The following is a 20,250-nucleotide window of genomic DNA, read 5'->3' as shown; positions in this document are numbered from 1 at the left end:
TTTCTATTGTTGTTTATAACAGGATATTGAGTTTAGCTCCCTGTGCTTTACAGTAGGACCTTGTTGTTTATCTGTAATTTGGTTCATTCTTTCTGGAGAGCTATTTGACAGGAATTATTAAAAGAAATGTTCATATTGTTTCATATAGTCATTTAATTTTTTGCATTCTATTCTACAGAAAAAAATCATACATGTGTGGAAAGATTTGCACATAAAGATGTTCTTTGTAGTAAAACAAATAAAGCAAAACAATAGAAGAAACAAAGTATACAAATATAGGTTATTGGGCTTAAACAAGTTATTGCCTATCCACATAATTGAGTTCTGTTAAGTAGTAAAAGTACACTGTAAAAGTGTATTTAATGATAAAGAATACCTTTCATGATTTACACTTTAAATAATAGAAAAGTAGATTAGAAACAATATGCTCAATGGGATTGTATTATATATCTATATGCATATGTATACATATAAACATAGAATGTAGTTGATAAAATATAATCAATCCTTATTTCTGAATATTCTTATACAATCAATATTAAAACAAGCAATTTCTGTACATAAAACCATCAGAAACAAGCATAGCAAATAACAAACTAGGAAACATGCACAATTTTAACCTCATTTTTCCATGCTTCAGAAAAAAGTGATATGGAGAAATCCTTTCTTTTCACATGGAAAATCTATCACTCCCTTCACAGTTTATTTAGGATACAGGATAAGCCACTGTAATAGAGACCCCAAGAATACAATGGTTCAGACAAGAGGGAAGTGTATTTCTCTCATACAAAATAGTCCAGAGATAGGAAGGGACTTTTGAGCAGGTGAATTTGCCTGCTGTATGAGGTCAGGTGCCTTCTATTCTGTTGCTCTGCTATCTCCTAAAGTGTTGTCCTTATACTTCGTCTGAGTTCTAGGACACAGGAAGGAGGAAAGAGAAAGTAGTAGGCAAACAATTCCCTTTTAAAAATTGATACAGAAGTTGCACATTCCACATCTGCTCATATTCTATTGCAAAGAACTTGAACAAAAGACATACTGTACTTGGCTACAAAGGAGGCTAGGGAATGTTAATTTCTTGTTGGGTGATCAAGAGTTCTTCTAAAACATTGGGAAAGGAAATCCTGTTACTTAGAGGGAGATAGGGAAAATTGTCACTGGGGGCAATTAGCAGTCTTGGGTAAAAGAAGTGATGGCAATAAAGTTAACAATCATCAGCCAAACTGGTAAAGTTGATCATCTGAGATACTACATCCACACACAATTCCATTTAGTGCAAAACAAAGTTTTCTCTATGTCTAAGAAAAATCAACTGGGTGAATAGCCGTGTGGTGTACAGAGACCCTGATCATCCATATTTACTATAACTTTGTCATAGTTAAATTTTTGTGAACACCACTGATTATTTCCTTAGGATGGATACCTAGGAATGAATTTGTGGGCTCAAGGGGCACCCATATTTTAAATGTAAATGCCTGAGTTCTATACAGAAAGGTGGAGAAATTCATATTCCATTACCTGGAAATAAGTGAGAAAGCCCTTGGGGGAGTGTAGAGTACAGACTTCCTGATTTTGTGTCATAAAGAGCTTGCACTGAACCCACTTTGAGACCATAGACACCATCAATAGACTTAAGTACCTCTAAAGGAGGACTAAGTAGACTTGTACTCACAAGGCAGCATGAGACAGGCCAGAGTAATTAGTGATAAGCATAGTGGGCCTGGCTTCAGTCAGACAGGTCTCCTCTTTCCCACCCTACTTCTAGGTAATGCCCATGTTCTGAGGCCCAGGTCAAGGTCCTTTTCCTCCTCAAGGCTTTCTCTATTTTGAGCCAACCTGGCCATTGCTATCTCCAAGCTCCTATTGCCTTGACAGTTCACCCTTTCCTTTAGCTTTCTCCAAATGGCCTCATATGTAGGGTTATTTGGCCTACCCAGAGAGAGTATATCTTTCACCAGCGTAGTACCCTCCTCTGAGACCTAACCCTTATCATTCAGAGCACACAGGGCAGGGCTTGGGCATCTGAGGAGGTCCCCAAAATACCTATTGACTCAACCATGAACAAAGGGAAGAAATTGAATGGAGAATATGGGAGAGGACATAGGGTTATATTGAGACAGTCTTCATTCTAAAGCCTGGATTGGTTCCCAGACTCAACACTAACCAGCTGTGTAACCTTGGACACCTTACTTAAACCTCTCAAAAGGAGAGAGAGAGAGAATGGAGGGAAGAACACCAGAGGAGAGTGTGCCATAACAGTTCAGATGCAAGCTCAGAAGGGCCTAAACCAGCATAATAAGTTCAGCTGTCACAATAAAGAAAGATGGAGGCTTACTGGCTATCAAAGTGGGTGAGAGTCAGACAAGGCTCTGAAATTTCAAGACAGAGTGACTAGACAAGTTAATATGGTAGGTTGGGTTAATTAATGTTAAAGGCACACGATCTCACTCAAAGATGACTATAAAATATCAACGGAAGACCTAAAAGTCAAGTTGGCCCCCATAGACCTGTAGTCACCAAATTATATCAACTGCGTAAGGGCAAACTGTTGGAGTCAATATTTTAATCTCCTAGATATAGCTGCAAATTTGCAGGATTAGAGGAAAGAGGATCAGGTTGAACCAGAAGTAGGTAGTTAGCAAATTCCAGACTGTGAGAAACCCTACAAGTGAAACAGCCCAAGTTCTTCCATAGATAATTTGTAAGGAAAAGAAAGAGATGGAGGAAAAAGCCATACATTAATGGAGACTTTAAATAAACAAATTTTTTTAAAGAGCAAGAATAAACTATAGTATATAGCTATGTACATTTGGAAGATAAAACCATAAAGAAACCAAAGACAGTGATTACTATAAAAGCCAGGATAGCAGTTACTTTCAGGGGGGAAATGGGAAGTTTCATTCAGTGTGGGGCATCTAATGGGGCTTCTGGGGTAGCTGAAAAAGTTCTATTTATTGATCTGAATTATGGTTACAGGAGTGTTCACCTCACAATATTTCACTACCCTGTACATTTTAAATGTTTCTAGGTTATATTTTATAATAAAAATGCTTTAAAATTTACAAGCTTTCTTATTTTACATGAGTTTCAAGAATCATAACATGATAACAAGGGTAGTGATAGTGAGGTTTCAGGGTCTCCTAATGACCTCATAATAAACAAGATCAGGGTTGTTAAGAATTCTACCACATGAATTGACTCAGTGATTTCCCAGTTTATATAACTAGTCCTGCATTTCTTTGTTCTACAGTTGCATGCAATTATTCAAAATATCACTGTGGTTTTCACTCAATCTGCAGGCAGTGTCCATCTAGGATAAAACTGCTACAAAATTATGACAATTGAGGGGCTCCTGTATAGCCTTTCACAGTCCAAATTCATTTCCTTTTTTGCAGAAGCGTTAGGTTCACCTTGTGTTGATTTTGTTTTGATCACTTTTTAACAACTGTTAGAGATATAATTTACAGACATTAAATTGTACACATATGAAGAATACATTTCTAATGAGTGGTGAGTACTGAAAAGTGTATATTCCCACATAATCACTGCCGCATTTAAGATATAGAACATTTCCATTACCTCAGAAAGTCATGCCCCTTTGCAGTTAGTACCCCAATAAACTTTATTCCAGGAAACAAATAAACTGATTTCTATTACTATAGACAGGTTTTACCTTCTCAGGAATGTTGTATAAATGGAATCATATTGTACATATTCTTTTGTGCCTGGCTTCATCCATATTATTGCCTGCATCAGTTTGTTCCTTTTTATTATTCTACTGTTTGTGTTTAGTATTGCAACATAACAAATAACCCCAATACTTAGGGGCTTAAGACAACAAACATTTATTTTTTTTATTTTTTGATGAACCTCCATGATGTTTTCTATAGTGGCTATACCAATTTACATTCCCACCAACAGTGCACGAGGTTTCTCCTTTCTCCACATCCTCTCCAACACTTATTTGTTGTCTTTTTGTTAATAGCTATTCTGACAGGTGTGAGGTGATACCTCATTGTGGTTTTTATTTGCATTTCTCTGATGATTAGTGATGTTGAGCATCTATCCATGTGTCTGCTGGCCATCTGTATGTCTTTCAAAAAATGTCTATTCAGGTCCTTTGTCCATTTTTTAATTGGGTTGTTTTTTTTTTGATATTGAGTTATATGAGTTCTTTGTATATCTTGAATATTAACCACTTATCAGATATACTGTTTGCAAATATCTTCTCCCATTCAGTAGGCTGCCTTTGGTATTGTTGATAGATTCCTTCACTGTGTATAAGCTTGTTAGTTTGAGGTATTCCCATTTGTTTATTTTTGCTTTTGTTTCCCTTGTCTGAGGAGACTATATCCAAAAAAAATATTGCTGAGACCAATATCAAATTGCTCAATGTCTATGTTTTCTTACAGGAGTTTTATGGTTTCAGTTCTTATATTTAAATTCTTAATATACTTTGGTTGATTTTTGTATATGGTGTGAGAAAGTAATCCAGTTGATTCTTTTGCATATAGCTGTCCAGTTTTCTAACACCATATATTGAAGAGGCTGTCTTTTCCCCATTGTATATTCTTGCCTCCTTTGTGGTAGATTAATTGACCATATATAAGATTGAGTTTATCTTTGGGCTTTCTATTCCCTTCCATAATATATGTGTCTGTTTTTTGTACCAGTACCATACTGTTTTTGATGACTGTAGCTTTGTAGTATAGTTTGAAAGGGGGAGGATGATACCTCCAGCTTTGTTCTTTTTTCTCAAAATTGTTTTGGCTATTTGGGGTCTTTTATGTTTCCATACAAATTTTAGAATTATTTGTTCTAATTCTGTGAAAATTGCCATTGGAATTTTGATAGGGCTTGCATCAAATCTGTAGATTGCCTTGGGGAGTATGGTCATTTCAACAATATTAATTCTTCCAATACATGAACATGGAATATCTTTCCATTGATGTCATCTTAAATTTCTTTCATCAACATCTAATAGTTTTCTGAGTACGTGTCTTTTACCTCGTTGGTTAGATATAGTCCTAGGTATCAATATTTTATTCTTTTTGATACAGTTGTAAATAGGATTGTTTTTCTTAATTTCTTTCTGATAGTTCATTGTTAGTGTATAGAAATGCAACAGATTTCTGTATATTGATTTTGTACACCCTGCAAGTTTACTGACTTCATTTATTAGTTCTAATAGTTTTATCATGGCATGTTTAGGATTTTCTATATATAGTGTCACGTCACCTGCAAAGAGTAACAATTTTATTTCTTCCTTTACAATGTTGATTACTTTTCTTTTGCTTTCTTGTCTAATAGCTGTAGCTAGGACTTCCAACAAAATATATATTTTATTGGAATATATCAAATACATATCAAATAAAAGTGGTGAGAGTGGGCATCCTTGTCTTCTTCCTGTTCTTAGAGGAAATACTTTAAGTTTTTCACAATTGAAAATGATGTTGGCTGTAGGTTTGTCATATGTGGTCCTTATTATGTTGAAGTATGTTCCCTCTATGCCCACTTTGTTGTGATTTTTTATCATAAATGGATGTTGAATTTTGTCAAAAGCTTTTTCTGCATCTATTGATATGATCATATGTTTTTATTCTTCAATTTTTAATGTAGTGTATCACATTGATTTATTTACAGATAGTGAACCATCCTTGTATCCCTGGGATAAATCTCACTTGATCATGGCGTATGATCCTTTTAACTATTATTGAATTCAGTTTGCTAATATTTTGTTGAGGATTTTTCCATCTATGTTTGTCAGTGATATTGGCCTATAATTTTCTTTTTTTATGGTCTCTTTGTCTGATTTTGGTATCAGACAAAGGATGATGCTGGACTCATAGACTGAGTTCAGAAGTACTCTTTCTTCTTTAATTTTTTGGAATAGTTTGAGAAGGATAGGTTTTAACTCTTCTTTAAATATTTGTTAGACTTGACCCATTAAGCCGTCTGGTCCCAGACTTTAGTTTGTTGGGAGTTTTCTGTTTTTTGTTTTTTACTGATTCAGTTTCATTACTGGTAATTGGTCTCTTCATATTTTCTATTTCTTCCTGATTCAGTCTTGGGAGATTGCACAGTTATAGGAATTTATCCATTTCTTCTAGGCTGTCCATTTTACTGGCATGTAATTGTTCATAGTAATCTCTTATGATCCTTTGTATTTCTACAGTGTTGGTTGTAACTTCTCTTTCATTTTTTTATTTTATTTGGGCCCTTTTTCTTTTTTCTTGATGAATCTGGCTATAGGTTTATCAATTTTTTTTGTCTTTTCAAAGAACCAGCTCTTAGTTTCATTGATCTTTTCTTGGGTTTTTTAGTCTCTATTTCATTTATTTCTGCTCTGATCTGTATTATTTCTTTCTTTCTAGTAACTTTGGGTTTTATTTGTTTTTCTTTCTCTAGCTGCTTTACATGTAAGGTTAGGTTGTTTCTTTGAGATTTTTCTTGTTTCCTGAGCTAAGCTTGTATCACTATAAACTTCCCTCTTAGAACCGCTTTTGCAATGTCGCATTAGGTTTGGATCATTGTGTTTCCATTTTCATTTGTCCCAGGTATTTTTTTATTTCCTTTTTGATTTTTCAGTGACCCATTGATTGTTTAGTAGCATATTGTTTAGCTTCCACATGTTTCTGGTTTTTGCAGGGTTTTTTTTCTTGTACTGGATTTCGACTTTCATGCTGTTGTGGTCAGAAAAGATGTTGGATATCATTTGAATCTTTTTAAATTTATTGACTTGTTTTTTGGTGTAGCTTGTGATCTGTCTTGGAGAATGTTCCATGTGCATTTGAAAAGAATGCATATTTTGTTGCTTTCGGATGGAATGTTCTACATATATCCATCAAGTCTATATGGTCTAATGTGTCACTTAAGGCCAGTGTTTCCTTATTGATTTTCTGTCTGAATGATCTGTCCTTTGATATAATTGGGGTGTTAAAGTCCCCTAATATTATTGTGTTACTGTCAATTTCTCCCTTTGTGTTTGTTCATATTTGCTTTATGTATTTAGATGTGAATGCTAGTACACTTGATTTTGTCCCAGAGGCCTCTTAAACTCTCATTTTTTTTTAAAGTTATACAATTTTTATTTATTTATTTATTTATGGCTGTGCTGGGTCTTCGTTTCTGTGCGAGGGCTTTCTCTAGTTGCGGCAAGTGGGGGCCACTCTTCATCGCGGTGCGCGGGCCTTTCATTATTGCGGCCTCTCTTGTTGCAGAGCACAGGCTCCAGACGCGCAGGCTCAGCAATTGTGGCTCACGGGCCCAGCCGCTCTGCGGCACGTGGGATCCTCCCAGACCAGGGCTCGAACCCGTGTCCCCCGCATTGGCAGGCAGATTCTCAACCACTGTGCCACCAGGGAAGCCCCCTCTCCTCATTTTTAAAAAATTCTTTTTTCCCTTCAGCTTGGGTCATTCCACTACTCTGTCTTCCAGTTCTCTGATTCATTCCTCTGTATCATCTAATCTTCTGTTGATTCCTTCTACTGTATTTTTTATTTCAGTTATTGTAGTCTTCAGCTCTGTTTGATTCTTTATATTTTTCAACTCTTTTTTGAAATTCTCACTGTGCTCATCCATTCTCCTGAATTCAGTGAGCATCTATATGATCATTACCTTGAACTCTTTATTGGGTAGATAGCTTATCTGCACTTTGCTTAGTTCTTCTCCTGGGGTTTTGTCTTGTTCCTTCGTTTGAAACATATTCCTCTATCTCCTCATTTTGCCTGATTCTCTGTGCTCATTTCTATGTATTAGGCAGGTTGGTTATATTTCCTCATCTTGGAGAAGTGACCTTATGTAGGAGATGTCCTGTTGGGCCCAGTACCACACTCCCTTTTCATCACCAGAGCTCTGTGCTCCAAGGATGCCCCCTATGTGGGCTACGTGGGCTCTTCTATTGTGGTGGAGCAGACTACTGTGGTCACAGTGGTAGATTGGGTTGGCCCCCAGCCCAGTTGGTTGCCAGGCTCTGCCTCTTGTCATGGTTGCCAATCTGCTCATGGGTGGGACTGGGTCTTGGGGCAGCTGGCTGTGCAGCTGGAGGGCCCGAGACTGGTGCCAGCCTGCTGGTGGGTGGGTAAGCTCCTGTTGCTATAGGCTAGAGGGAGGACTCCAAAATAGTGCTTGCCAGTACCAGTGTCCTTGTGGTAGAAGGAGTTCCCCAAAATGGCTACTGCCAGCATCTATGGCCCAGACGGAGTCCCAGTTGTCTCCTCACTCTCTGGGAGGCTCTCCAAGATCAGCAAGTGGGTCCAAATCAGGCACTATGACTTAGAGCTTGTTAGATTTTGTGTGCACCCTTTAAGAACAGAGTTTCTGTTTCCCACAGCCCTCTACCTCTCCCATACACAAGCTCCACTGGCTTTCAAAGAAGATTTTCTGGGAACTTGCTTTCCTAGTGCAGGAACACTGGACTGGGGAGTCTGATGTGGAGCTTGGACACTTCACTCTCTGGGGAGACCCTCTGCGATTGTGATTATCCTCTCATTTGTGAGTTGCCTACCCAGGGGTGTGGGTCTTTACTATACCATGACTCCACCCCTCCTACCTGTCTCATTGTAGTTCCTTCTTTATATTTTTAGTTGTGGAAATCTTTCCTGTTAGTCTTCAGTTTATTCTCATAGACAGTTGCTCTGTAAATAGTTGTAATTTTGGTGTGCCTGTGGGAGGAGGTGAGTTCAGGGTCTTCCTACTCCACCATGTTGGTCACACGTCAACCATTTTTAATTGTAGAATTCAGTGTCTTTTAGTATACTCACAAATGTACAGTTATCAACACTATCTAGCTCCAGAATATTTTCTTCATTCCAAAAGGAAACCGCAGACCTCTTAAGCATTCACCCCCCATTCTCTCCTATCTTAGCCCCTGGAAACCATTCATTTGCTTTATGTCTTTATGGACTTGCCTATTATGGATATTTAATATAAATACAATCGTACAATATGTGGCCTTTTGTGTCTGGCTTGTAACTCACTTGTCATTCTTTGCCCAGCCTCATGAAGTTTCACTTTATGTATGTGCAGCTTAATATATAGCAACAGGCTCAAGGGAAACTTTTAAAAGACTTTTGGAGAATGTTTTTCTGCACTAATCCATCATCTCTGGTATTCTTCCTCACAAACTTCAGCCACCTCTACTTCCAATCTCTTTCTTGTCAACTCAGGAAGGCAAATGCTCCTCCTCTCTATGCCACAATCCACAGGATGCCTTTAGTCAAAATCCAAAGCAATCATAGGGCTCATCTTGATTGCTTCTCTTCTCTCAGGGACCACACCCTTGTTCTGCCAATTGTCTAGAGTCTAAAAACATTTGTAGTTGTTTGATATATTTGCCCAGTTATCTAGTTCTTCAAGGCAGGAGGATATGCCTAATCCAAGTTTTTCCATCATTTGTCATTTGGTTTATTTGAGCATATTTTGCACAATTCTAGGACTATTTGCTTATAGAGTCCCCTCACCCTGTGTGAAGCCATATTGGAAAAGGAACCAGCAAGTCAGCCTGGTGTCCACCTAACACACAGGAAAATTCACCCCTCCTTGTCATAGCAAAGGGGAGAGTACACTATGTGTCTATCTTCACCCTGCTATCTCTTTTGGATCAACAGAATCAGCAGTGATCTAACTAAGAACCATACACCAGTACCTTGTTCTTGCAGACCTCTCTCTGTATGTAATTCTCTTACAGCTTCCACCTCCACTTGGTTTAAAAGAGGAAAGAACTATGCTCTTCCTTTCATCCACGAGAAAGGGATAGAATTGACTTTCACCATGTGCCAACCCTGGAGTCAGAATACCTTGGTTAAAATTCTATCTCCACTATTTACTGTGTGACTTTGGGCAAGCTACTTAACCTCTGTACTCCTTAGTTTGCTAATAATAGCATTGTGAGTAGTAACGAATAGTAATTCCGTTAGTATATGTAAAGTGCTTAGAAGAGTGCCTGGTATATGACAAGTATTACATAAGTATGAAGTACTATTGTTGTTGTTGTTGTTATTGTTGTTATAATGAATGACACTGAACTCCCCACAAAGTCTATGGCTCCCACAATTCTTTACCTGTCACCCTTACCTGTCTCCTTACACTGATTTGGGAGAAGGAGGACTGGGACATTGTTGTAGATACACGGGTTAGGCGGGTTTTGGTAAGGTCTTATGAAGGTATCAGGTCCCAATTATTGGACTTTTTTTTCATGATACATAATGCCTCTTTGTCCTCACCTATGAGTCCCATCAACCAATAGTAGGGAAACAAATTAAATCTAACTCAATATCTTACTTTGCTTGCATTTGCATGTATTTTTATAACAGCTTTTACTTATAAATGGAGATGTATTCTGTGAAATGTTTAGATAAACCAAAGCTGTCCAGATCTAATAGAATTTTTGGAGAATGAAGTAAAATAAGGCAGGGCAGTGACATGTCATATCTGTTGTTTAGAATCTTCATTTTATTGGAAGGTAGCAAGATGTAAGGTAAAGAGGCCAGTAAATGTTGTTGTAGTGGTCAGAGTTTATGGCTGCTTGCCTTTGGGAAGTGGCAGTGAAGCCAGAGTGGGAATTGGAAGGATTCCTGAGATACTTTGGAGGTAATCATTGAGACCTGCCACTTATTGGAGTACTTGGTATTTGTCAGTCATGAAGACAATGAAGAAAAAGACCACGCATTTTACAGAAGGTGGAGATGCTGGCAACAGGGAAGACCAGAAAAGCAGGCTTATTAGAAGGATGAACTATGGTATTTGCCATCATTTTTGTAATCTGGTCAGTTAATAAAGAACGACTGCTTTCAAATTGGAAAAAAAAAACACATAAATCTAACGATCTGCATGAAAAGCCGTTTACAGAGGATTCAGGATTTCTCCACCCCAACAACAAATCTTTTGCTTCTATCACAACTAACCATTCCTTAATAACTGTGATAACAATGCTCTACTCTTTTTAAGATCTCTTCTCTTTCTCTTCTTAAATATTTTCTGGAACCATTTACTTCAAAGTGGTTAGTGGCAACTTTGCATTTATAATGAGCCACTGTTTTCCTAAAAACAAATACTAAGAACACATCCCTGGGAATTCCCTGGTGGTCCAGTGGTTAGGACTCCCGTGCTCTCACTGCCTGAGAGGGCCCGGTTCAATCCCTGGTCAGGGAACTAAAATTCTACAAGCCACGCGGTGCAGCCAAAAAAAAAAATTAAAAAAAAGAACATATCCTTCTTTCTGTTGCATATATTTCAAGCTAACCAATCAACAACAGATTCACTTAGATTAGTACCAAAAGCCTTAGCAACAAAAAGTTTTGTGTGATAAGTGACTAAATGGGGCCAGTTTCTGTTAGTGCTTCTAATTCCCCAGTGTGGCTGAGTAAGGTCTAAGGAAACATAAATAGGATAGAGATGTGTGGGAGAAATGAAAAACTCCTGGATTCTAAATAAGAGTGTTGAGGAAAGGTGGGATCTTTTAAACACAGTACTGAGGGAAATACAAGGGCATGGTACAAACTGGGAGACAGAGGGCATGATACTGAGATCGAAGTAGTAAAATTTCATGACTGACTTTTGAGATCTGAAAATCTAGGTGTGTAGGATTATGGACTCAGGAGCTCACCTAATGAAAAGGCCTCACATGCTCAGGAGTGCCTCAGAAAGGTAGCCTCCAGTTGCCCTGTACATTTTAAACTTCCAAGAATGTGTCTGCTTGGAGGGTCTATATTTATCTTATGACTCAGCAACAGAAACAGGTGGCTGGGTCTTTTTATCCTCCTATCTTGAATCTTTTTTCCAAATGTACATACTGTTACCATATTTCTGATTATTAAAAGAATATAATATGTTTATGGGGGAAAAGGGGAAAAGAATAGGACATTTTCAGAATGAAAGTAAAAACCACAATCCCAGTCATTACTTCCTTTCTTAATTTACCCCACCCCCTCCAATTTGGTTGCAAGAACTGAAGTGCAAGGAAAATGGTGGCTATTAGTGACTGGGGAGAGGGTGGGTGGAGGGAAGACTGCTACCTTTCTGTTCCTGTATTTTAGAAGAGGATGAATAATCCTCTCTCTCCACACAACCATTAAAAAAGTAGCAATTGTTAATATGACTATGGGAAAATGCAGCCCTTCTCTGGTGATCAGAGAAAGGCAAATTCCAACTACAGGGAGAAGGGGCCACTTTTGACCTCTGGAATTAGCAATGACAAAAATGAGTGACAGGGCCTGGTGGGGGGTGGTGGGAGGTTGGTAAGCCGTTCCATTTCTGCAGCACAGCTGGTGGGAGGGGAAAGTGGGGACCAGAGTTGGAGGATGACATAATTCTCACGTGATCAGGAGCTGACGTGAAGTCCTCATATTCCCGGGCTTCTTTCTCCTCTGGGTACCAGCTCCTTACTGCCCTGCAGGCGTTCGTGCTTGTGGCCAAGAGAAAGAGGACGTAAATTCTTTAAATCCCAGAAGGTTGGTGTGAGGGAACCACTGGGACTCTTGGGGTGGTAGTGGCTGAATCTAGTGCCTAGAATATGTCTAGGATTGCTTTCTCCAAACCCGTGCAAACTCGTCGGAGATAATTATATTTTTGAAGGGGGGTGGCGCTGGAGTAGGTGGAAGTCTCCTGAGAGACACCCAGAGGTTTAGTGTAGTTTAGAAATAATCAGCTTCTCTCAGACTAGCAAGATTTCCCTTTATCCTTCTTCTCTTTTCCCAACTCCGCTGGAGGAAATGAGGTGTGGGCTGGTGCGTGGAGAAAGGCTGGAATCCTGAGGTGGAGACAGAGAGATTTAGAGATAATTTGAAATTAGTTCGCCTCTTTCAGTGCTAGCCTGCGAGAGGGATGCGGGGGAGTGGGGAGGGAGGGGACAGGGCCCTTGCAGGACTAGGCCTGAGGGTGAGGGGTGGGGGTTGGGGGCAGAGATTCAGTAGGAAGGGATAAGAACAGGAGGGGAAACAGGAGGTAGGAAATTTGGGGCGACAACGGTGATGAGGATCCTAGATTCAAGATAATAACGTGTGTCTTGTCTCTGGCGCTCGTCGATCCACAGAGAACTCCCTCCTTCCCGCCCCTTCCTTTCTGTCTGCAGGTCTGAGGGTCTGGGTTCACAGACATCTGCAGGCAAGTAAAAGAGGAGGAGACTATCACGAATCGTCTCAGGGAGGGAAGCACTCAGAAGGGGGTCTCTGAGGGTGGGAGTTGGGAAGGGCGAGAGCTGGGTAAAATTTGCGGCCCCACAGCTCAACTCCCTGTCTGCTCCCCTCCTGCCGCCCATCAGAGAGGCCATTAGCCTCGTCTGCTGGAGAAATGGTGGGCTGCTGAGGGAGGGGAAAGGAGGCGGAGAAGGGGTAAGGGGGGGGGCATCTCGAACTTCGGAGGGCTGGACCAGTGAAGCAGGGGTGGGAGATTAGGCGAGTATCTAGCTTCAGAGAGAAACTGACAATCTTGAATGAAAAGAAATGAAGCAATCTTACTCTACATTTTCTCCCTGGACTTAAGCAGGAAACCACAACATCATGCAAAAATCCTGCAAAGAAAATGAAGGAAAGCCCAAGTGCAGCGTGCCAAAGAGGGAGGAAGAACGCCCCTATGGAGAATTCGAACGCCAACAAACAGAAGGGAATTTTAGGCAAAGGTTGCTTCAGTCTCTCGAGGAATTTAAAGAGGACATAGACTATAGGCATTTTAAGGATGAAGAAATGACAAGAGAGGGAGACGAGATGGAAAGGTGTTTGGAAGAGATAAGGGGTCTGAGAAAGAAATTTAGGGCTCTGCATTCTAACCATAGGCATTCTCGGGACCGTCCTTATCCCATTTAATGCATTTCTCCCCTGAATTCAACTATTTTCTGTTATTAATATTGCAACATTGGTTCCTTTTGTCTGCGTTTTCTTGCTAAATATTTGCTACTATTTTATTCCAATCCTTCAGTGTTCCTTTGATTTACATATGACTCGTTACCATTTCATCTTTTAACCCAATCTCACTCATTTAATAGGGTTGTTTCATTCGTTTGCATGGGAAGATGCTCATTGTATATTGTAAAGTGAAAATAATATGTTGCAAAATGATATATATAGATATATCTATCTATATATATCTTATATGTACATTTATACATGTCATAATGCAAAAAATGTCTGAATTATTATACACCAAAAGGTTAAGTGAATCTCTGTGATCTGTATTTTATTTTATTTTTTGCCTATTTGCATCTTCCCATTTTCCAAAAAAATGAATAATATAAATGTGTGTATATGTGTGTATTACTTGTGTCACAAAAAACTAAAATAAACAGACACAATAAAAGAACTTGTCAATCACCTTTGAAGGGCAATGAAACACTTAATAAACTCTTAATAACAGAACTATAAGAAAGAAATGTAAACTTCAAATTATCTCTGGATCTCTTAGCCAGAGAAATAAAACTGGCAATTAGTGTAGATACACTTGCTTAAGACCCAGTCTTTTCATGGGAAAACATTTGCCTCACAGGGCTGCTGTGGAGAAGAAATGAGGTGACTCTGAGCTGTGCTTGGTGGGCTCTTGTTCCCACCTATGCATACAGAACCCCAACCCACTACAGAACATCAGTTTTGAGGGAGGGAGGGTCCTGGCATGACTCAACCTGCGCTCAGGAGCAAGTCCAACAGGCAGGGAGGTGGGGACTCCCATGCCAGGCCTCTGCTGTTGAGCCCCACCCCTGGCTCCCCTGGGTCCTGCCAGGCCTGCTGGGCACTGCTGCCTTTTCTCCTGGGCCCTTTGCTCTCTGCTGTCCCTGCTGCTGGTGGTGCACTGGAGTCCTTGAGTGCCAAAGCCCCACTGAGTTTCCTGGAGTCCCCAGTGCATTGAACCCCCACTCTGTCTTCTAAAACTTCTCTCTGCTTTATAGTGATGCTTAACACAGGTGGGGACTGTTCCAGGATTGCTTGGGCCACAGTGTTTAGCAGAGTTTTTAGTAACACAGCCCTTTCCATTTTGAGCCACAGGACACTTCCTCCATAGGGGTGAGACATGATGAGTCTATTTTGGGGGTTGGACCAGGGTTCAAATTTGAGCAAAACATGTCATACTATAGTCAGAGTTGCTGCTCGAAGTCTAAGAACTGAGGTTTTGTCTTCTTTCTCTTGTGTGATGATTTCTCCCTGAAGGCTCCTGTCAGGCCTGCCCTACAGGTTCAGAAGACTCTCAGGAGACATGTGTAAATTGCACAAAGTAATGCAGGAAATAGATCTAGGGAAACAATCCCCTTCTCTCCATCCCTTCCAATCCTGAAACATATGTAAGAATTCTTTGTAAGACTAATATATGTATAACACATATTATATATATGAATATATACATATATATAGAAATATATGTATTTATACCTTTTAGTGTATATATGTACATATATCGTTTTATGTATATGTATATATGTATACTTAAGCATTATTTCTTAACTGGACTTTTTGCATTTTCCATTTCAAAGTAAAGACTATTATATTTCATTATATTTTATCATTTCATTATATTTCTTTTGATTACTGCTGTGACTTACACATAGTGGGTACTTAATAAATGTTTACTTAATTAGAATTCTAGTGTTCTTGGCCCAGTTTTACTTCTGATTGCATAAAACTGGAAATAATCTATTTCTCTAGAAACTATAACTTACATTTTCAAAAAGAACCCAATAAGAAAGGGGTTATTCCCCAAATTCAGTCTATAAAACTATTATAACCTTGTATAATTAATTGATGTCTCTCAAAAAGTCAGCTCCTGACATTATAATCTTCTAGAGTGCTTATTACAAATACAAATTTATGACAAATAGTTCCCCATACACACACATACTCTTACAAAGTCAGAATTTCTGTGCATATGGCCTTGGAATCTTCATTTTGGGGTTCCCATGAAATCATGTTCTTCAAAACTGCTTCAAAAATCCTCACTATAGACCCTGTTTCAGCTGAGCAGTGCAGAAGGAGTGTTCTTATAACCAAAAAGCCTAATCGTTTACAATTCATAATTAAGGGCTCCCGAAAGTCAAAATGGTTGGTACCATAGCCTGAAAATTGAGGGTACCCATCAAGTAAATCTATGTGGAGAATAAGCATTATTCAACCTTAGTAGAAGGCAAAAAGACAAATGAAAAATGAATAAAATAAAAACAAGTTGTTATCTACCTATCAAATAGACAAATGTTTACTTACAATAGTCAGTTTTATTGAGGATGTAGGCATTTTCATACTCAATGAGAGAGTAAATTGTTATATTCATTTTTTTTGCTTCTATTCACAGTAAGTACCAAAAGCTCTATACTCTGCATACTCCATGATTCCCAAATTCTACTGCTTGAACTTTGTCCTAAGGAAATAATCACAGCAGTGAGCAAATATTTAGCTATAAGCATTTTTATTTAAAGATTTTACACATTTTCAAGGAGGTTTTTTAACCTAAGAATCAAGTACATGGACTATCCAATCAGAAGAAAATGAACATAGATTCCTACTAGCCACATACACAAAAATACATCCCAGGTGGATTAAAGATGAAAATGTGAAAAACAGAAATAAAATATTGCAATGAAAATTAAGAGGAAAACTATATAGTCTTGTAATGTGATTATCTTCTTAAACATGAAAGAAAATCCAGAAGTTGTAAAGGAAAAAAATATTAAATATCCAAAAACAAGAAATAGCCTGGGAGAAAAATATTTGCAATATCATAACAGATAACAGGAAAATATCTCTAATACCCCAATAGCTTTTACAAATGGAAAGGAAAAATATAAACAAACCCATAAAAATATGCACATACCATATTACCCAGAATTCCACTGCTTTGTATTACAATAGAGATATATGTACACATGTGCACAGAACGCCTAGATGGATGTTTTTGTGACATTGTAAGAGCCAAAATATTGGAACTAGCCTAAGTCATCAAAAGGGAAAGGTCAAATAAACTGTGGTCTAGCTATACCAAGAAAACTACATGGTAGTTATAAAGAATGAGATTCTTATATTGAAGCCTCTCCAGGAATAATTGTTAAATAAAGACATTATATATCTTTATGTTGCTATTGTCACAAATAATGAATTACCTAGTTCATCTTAATATACTGCTTTAACCACACATCCAATTTCAACCTCCTTCCCACAATTAAATACTTATCACTTTTAGGGATATCCATCTAGAAATTTATATATTTCTGTTTTGCATTTTAACTAAATATTATGATGTTACATTATGACTTTCAGCAGCTCTTAATTATGAATTATAAACCAGTAGGCTCTCTGATCATAAGAAGACTCCTTCTGCACAGCTCACCTGAAACAGGGTCTATGGTGAGTGTGCATATTAACATAACTTTACAATTATTGTTTTATGCATTTGTCTTTTAAGTCACATAGAATAAAAGGAGTTATAAACCAAATATGCAAAACTACTTGCTTTTTTATTTAGCTATGTAGCTACCTTTACCATTATCGTTTATGTCATCATATGACTTTGAGTTACACATTTACCTTGTGTCTCTTTATTTCAGCTTGGAAGTCTTATAGGACTTTCCAAAGGTCAGTAAATACAAATGCAAATGAATCTACTTTCTCTAGTATGACTATAACTTATGTTATTCAAACCATTCCCCTGTTAATTAACATTCAAACTATTTCTATATTTTGCCCACTAAAAGAATTGCTGTCTGCAATGAACATGCTTGTACAGATATTCAATTTACTGGTGCTTTTATTTCTATAGAATAGATTCTGGAAAGTAAGATTGCTTTATCAAAAAGTACGTGTTCTGGGAATTCCCTGGCTGTCCAGTGGTTAGGACTCTGCACTTTCACTGCAGAGGGCGTGGGTTCAATCCCTGGTCGGGGAACTAAGATCCAGCAAGTCAGGCAGCGAGGCCAAAAAACCAAAAAATTTCATGTTCTTTTACATTTCCTAGCCTCCCTTGCACATATGTTGGGGCCATCAAATGTAATATAAGACATATCTAAGGCTTATAAACACTGCGGGGTGACCTCTCCACACTCCTTTCAGTAACCTTGGAAACCATGTGTGCCATCTGGAACACATAACTGTGAGATGAATGCAGGCTAGATACCCAAATAATCAATGGAGCAGAGCTATGCTGTAGAGCCAATAACTCTCACTGAACTGACATGAAGGAGTAATAAACCATTTAAAGTCACTGAGATAGCCTAGTTCATCTTAATATACTGCTTTAACTACACCTTAACACAATTTCAAACCCCTCCCCACAATTAAACACTTAACAGCTTGACAGCTATCCATCTAGAAATTTATATATTTCTGTTATACATTTTAACTAAATGTTATAAAATTACATTTACTGTCCTACTGTTTTTTACTTAACAATATTCCTGGAGATGCTTCAATAAAGAATATCATTCTTTTTAATGACTATGTAGTTTTTTTTGAGGATAGTTTATTTGACCTTTCCCTTTTGATGACTTGGGCTATTTCCAACATTTTGACTCTTACAAACAGTTCCACAGTAAAATTCCATCTATGCATTTCTGAGCATGTGTGTATATATATCTAGGTTAATCAAAGCAGTGGAAGTGCTGGGTCATATGGTATGTGCATAATTTTACTTGTTTGTTTATTTACCATAGTGTATGCCAGAAACATATACCTCACCTCAAAAGTCCTGATGAATATTGATGCAAAAATCCTCAACAAAATGCTAACAAACTAAGCCAGCAGAATATTGAAAGGATTTTACATCATGATGAATTGGGATTTATGCACAAAATGAAAGGGTGATTCAGTATATGAAAATCAATTGATGTAATATATATTACATTAATATAAGAAAGGAAAAAACCACATCATCTCAATTTATGCAAAAGAAAGCATTTGACAAACTCCAACACTGTTTTGTAATACAAACACTTAACAAACTAAGAATATAAGAGGATTGTCTTACACAATAAAGGGCATTTATGAGAAACTCAATGCTAAATAATACTCAACAGTGAAAGACTGAAATCTTTCCATGTAAGATCAGGAATAAGACAAGGATGCCTGCTTTCATCAATATTGTACTGAAAGTTCTAGCCAGAGAAATTAAGCAAGAAAAAGACATAAATCAAATCCAAATTGAAAAAGAAGTATCTTTATTTGCAGGTGGTGTGATACTATATATAGTAAATCCCAAAGAATATACAAGAAGGCTACTAGAGCTAATAGATGAACTTGGCAAATTGCAAGACACAAGATCAGCCATCCAAATTCTGTTGTATTTCTATATACTAGCAATGAGCAATCCAAAAATGAAATTAAGAAAACAATTCTATGTACAAAAGCATGAAAAAGACCAGAATACTTAGGAATAAATTTAACCAAGGAAGTTCAATATATGTACACTGAAAATTAAAAAACTACTGAAAGTAATTAAATAAGACCTAAGTAAATGGAAAGATACCCCATGTTCATGAATTAGAAGACCTAATATTGTTAAGGTGGCAATAAGTCCCAAAGCAATCTACAGATTCAATGTGATTCCTATCAAAACAAGAACAATCTATTTTCCAGAAATGGAAAAGCTAATAGTAAAATTCATATGGGATTGCAAGAAATCCCAAATAGGTAAAAAAGAAACCTTGGGCAAAAAAACAAAGTAAAAAGACTCACACTTTCTTATTTCAAAACCCTACAAATTTATAGAAATCAGAAGAGTGTAGTACTGTCATAAGGATAAATATATAGATAAATGGAATAGAACCGAGGGTCCAGAAATATGTCTATGGTCAATTGATTTTTGACAAGGGTGACAAGTCCATTCAATTGGAGAAAGAATAAGCTGTTCCACAAGTGGTGATGAAACAACTGAATATCTACATGCACAAGAGGGAAGTTAGACCCCAACTCACATTATATCCAAAAATAAACTCAAACTGGATTACAGACCTAAATATAGGAGCTAAAATCATAAAACTTTTGGAACAAAACATAGGAGCAAATCTTCATAACCTTGTATTTGGCAATGGATTCTTAAAAATTACACCAAAAGCATGAGCAAAAAAAAAAAAATAGATAAATTGCACGCCATCAAAATTAAAAACACTTGTGCATCAAAGGACACTACCAAGAAAGTGAAAAGGCAACTTACAGAATGGAAGAAATATTTATAAATCATATATCTGGTAAGGGTCTAGTATCTAGAATATATAAAGAACTCCTGCAACTCAACAACAAAAAGACAAACAACTCAATTAAAAAATTAGCAAAGGACTTTAGACTTTTCTCC

The 20,250-nt window shown here is 37.6% G+C and overlaps 2 protein-coding genes across 4 annotated transcripts in view; both read left to right on the top strand.

Moving 5' to 3' along the window:
- BEX3 (brain expressed X-linked 3) overlaps nt 1–20,250 on the top strand; it is a 265,627-nt gene that overhangs the window by 184,423 nt on the left and 60,954 nt on the right. The window lies entirely within an intron of this gene.
- On the top strand, nt 12,365–14,661 carry TCEAL7 (transcription elongation factor A like 7). 3 transcript variants are annotated; one of them, XM_082447834.1, is made up of 3 exons: nt 12,365–12,449; nt 13,031–13,101; nt 13,483–14,661. In XM_082447834.1, the coding sequence occupies exon 3, from the start codon at nt 13,497–13,499 to the stop codon at nt 13,797–13,799; it is 303 nt and encodes a 100-aa protein (XP_082303960.1). In that variant the 5' UTR covers nt 12,365–12,449; nt 13,031–13,101; nt 13,483–13,496; the 3' UTR covers nt 13,800–14,661. The 3 variants fall into 3 exon arrangements, with proteins under 3 accessions (XP_082303960.1, XP_082303961.1, XP_082303959.1); XM_082447833.1 differs by having other exon boundaries at nt 12,372–12,449; nt 13,070–13,101; nt 13,483–14,658; XM_082447835.1 differs by lacking the exon at nt 13,031–13,101 and having other exon boundaries at nt 12,366–12,449.

This window comes from Balaenoptera physalus (assembly GCF_965194825.1).
Source record: "Balaenoptera physalus genome assembly, chromosome: X".
NCBI lineage: Eukaryota > Metazoa > Chordata > Mammalia > Artiodactyla > Balaenopteridae > Balaenoptera > Balaenoptera physalus.
The sequence above is the reverse complement of the archived record's forward strand: the minus strand, read 5'-3'. Positions and strand labels throughout refer to the sequence as shown.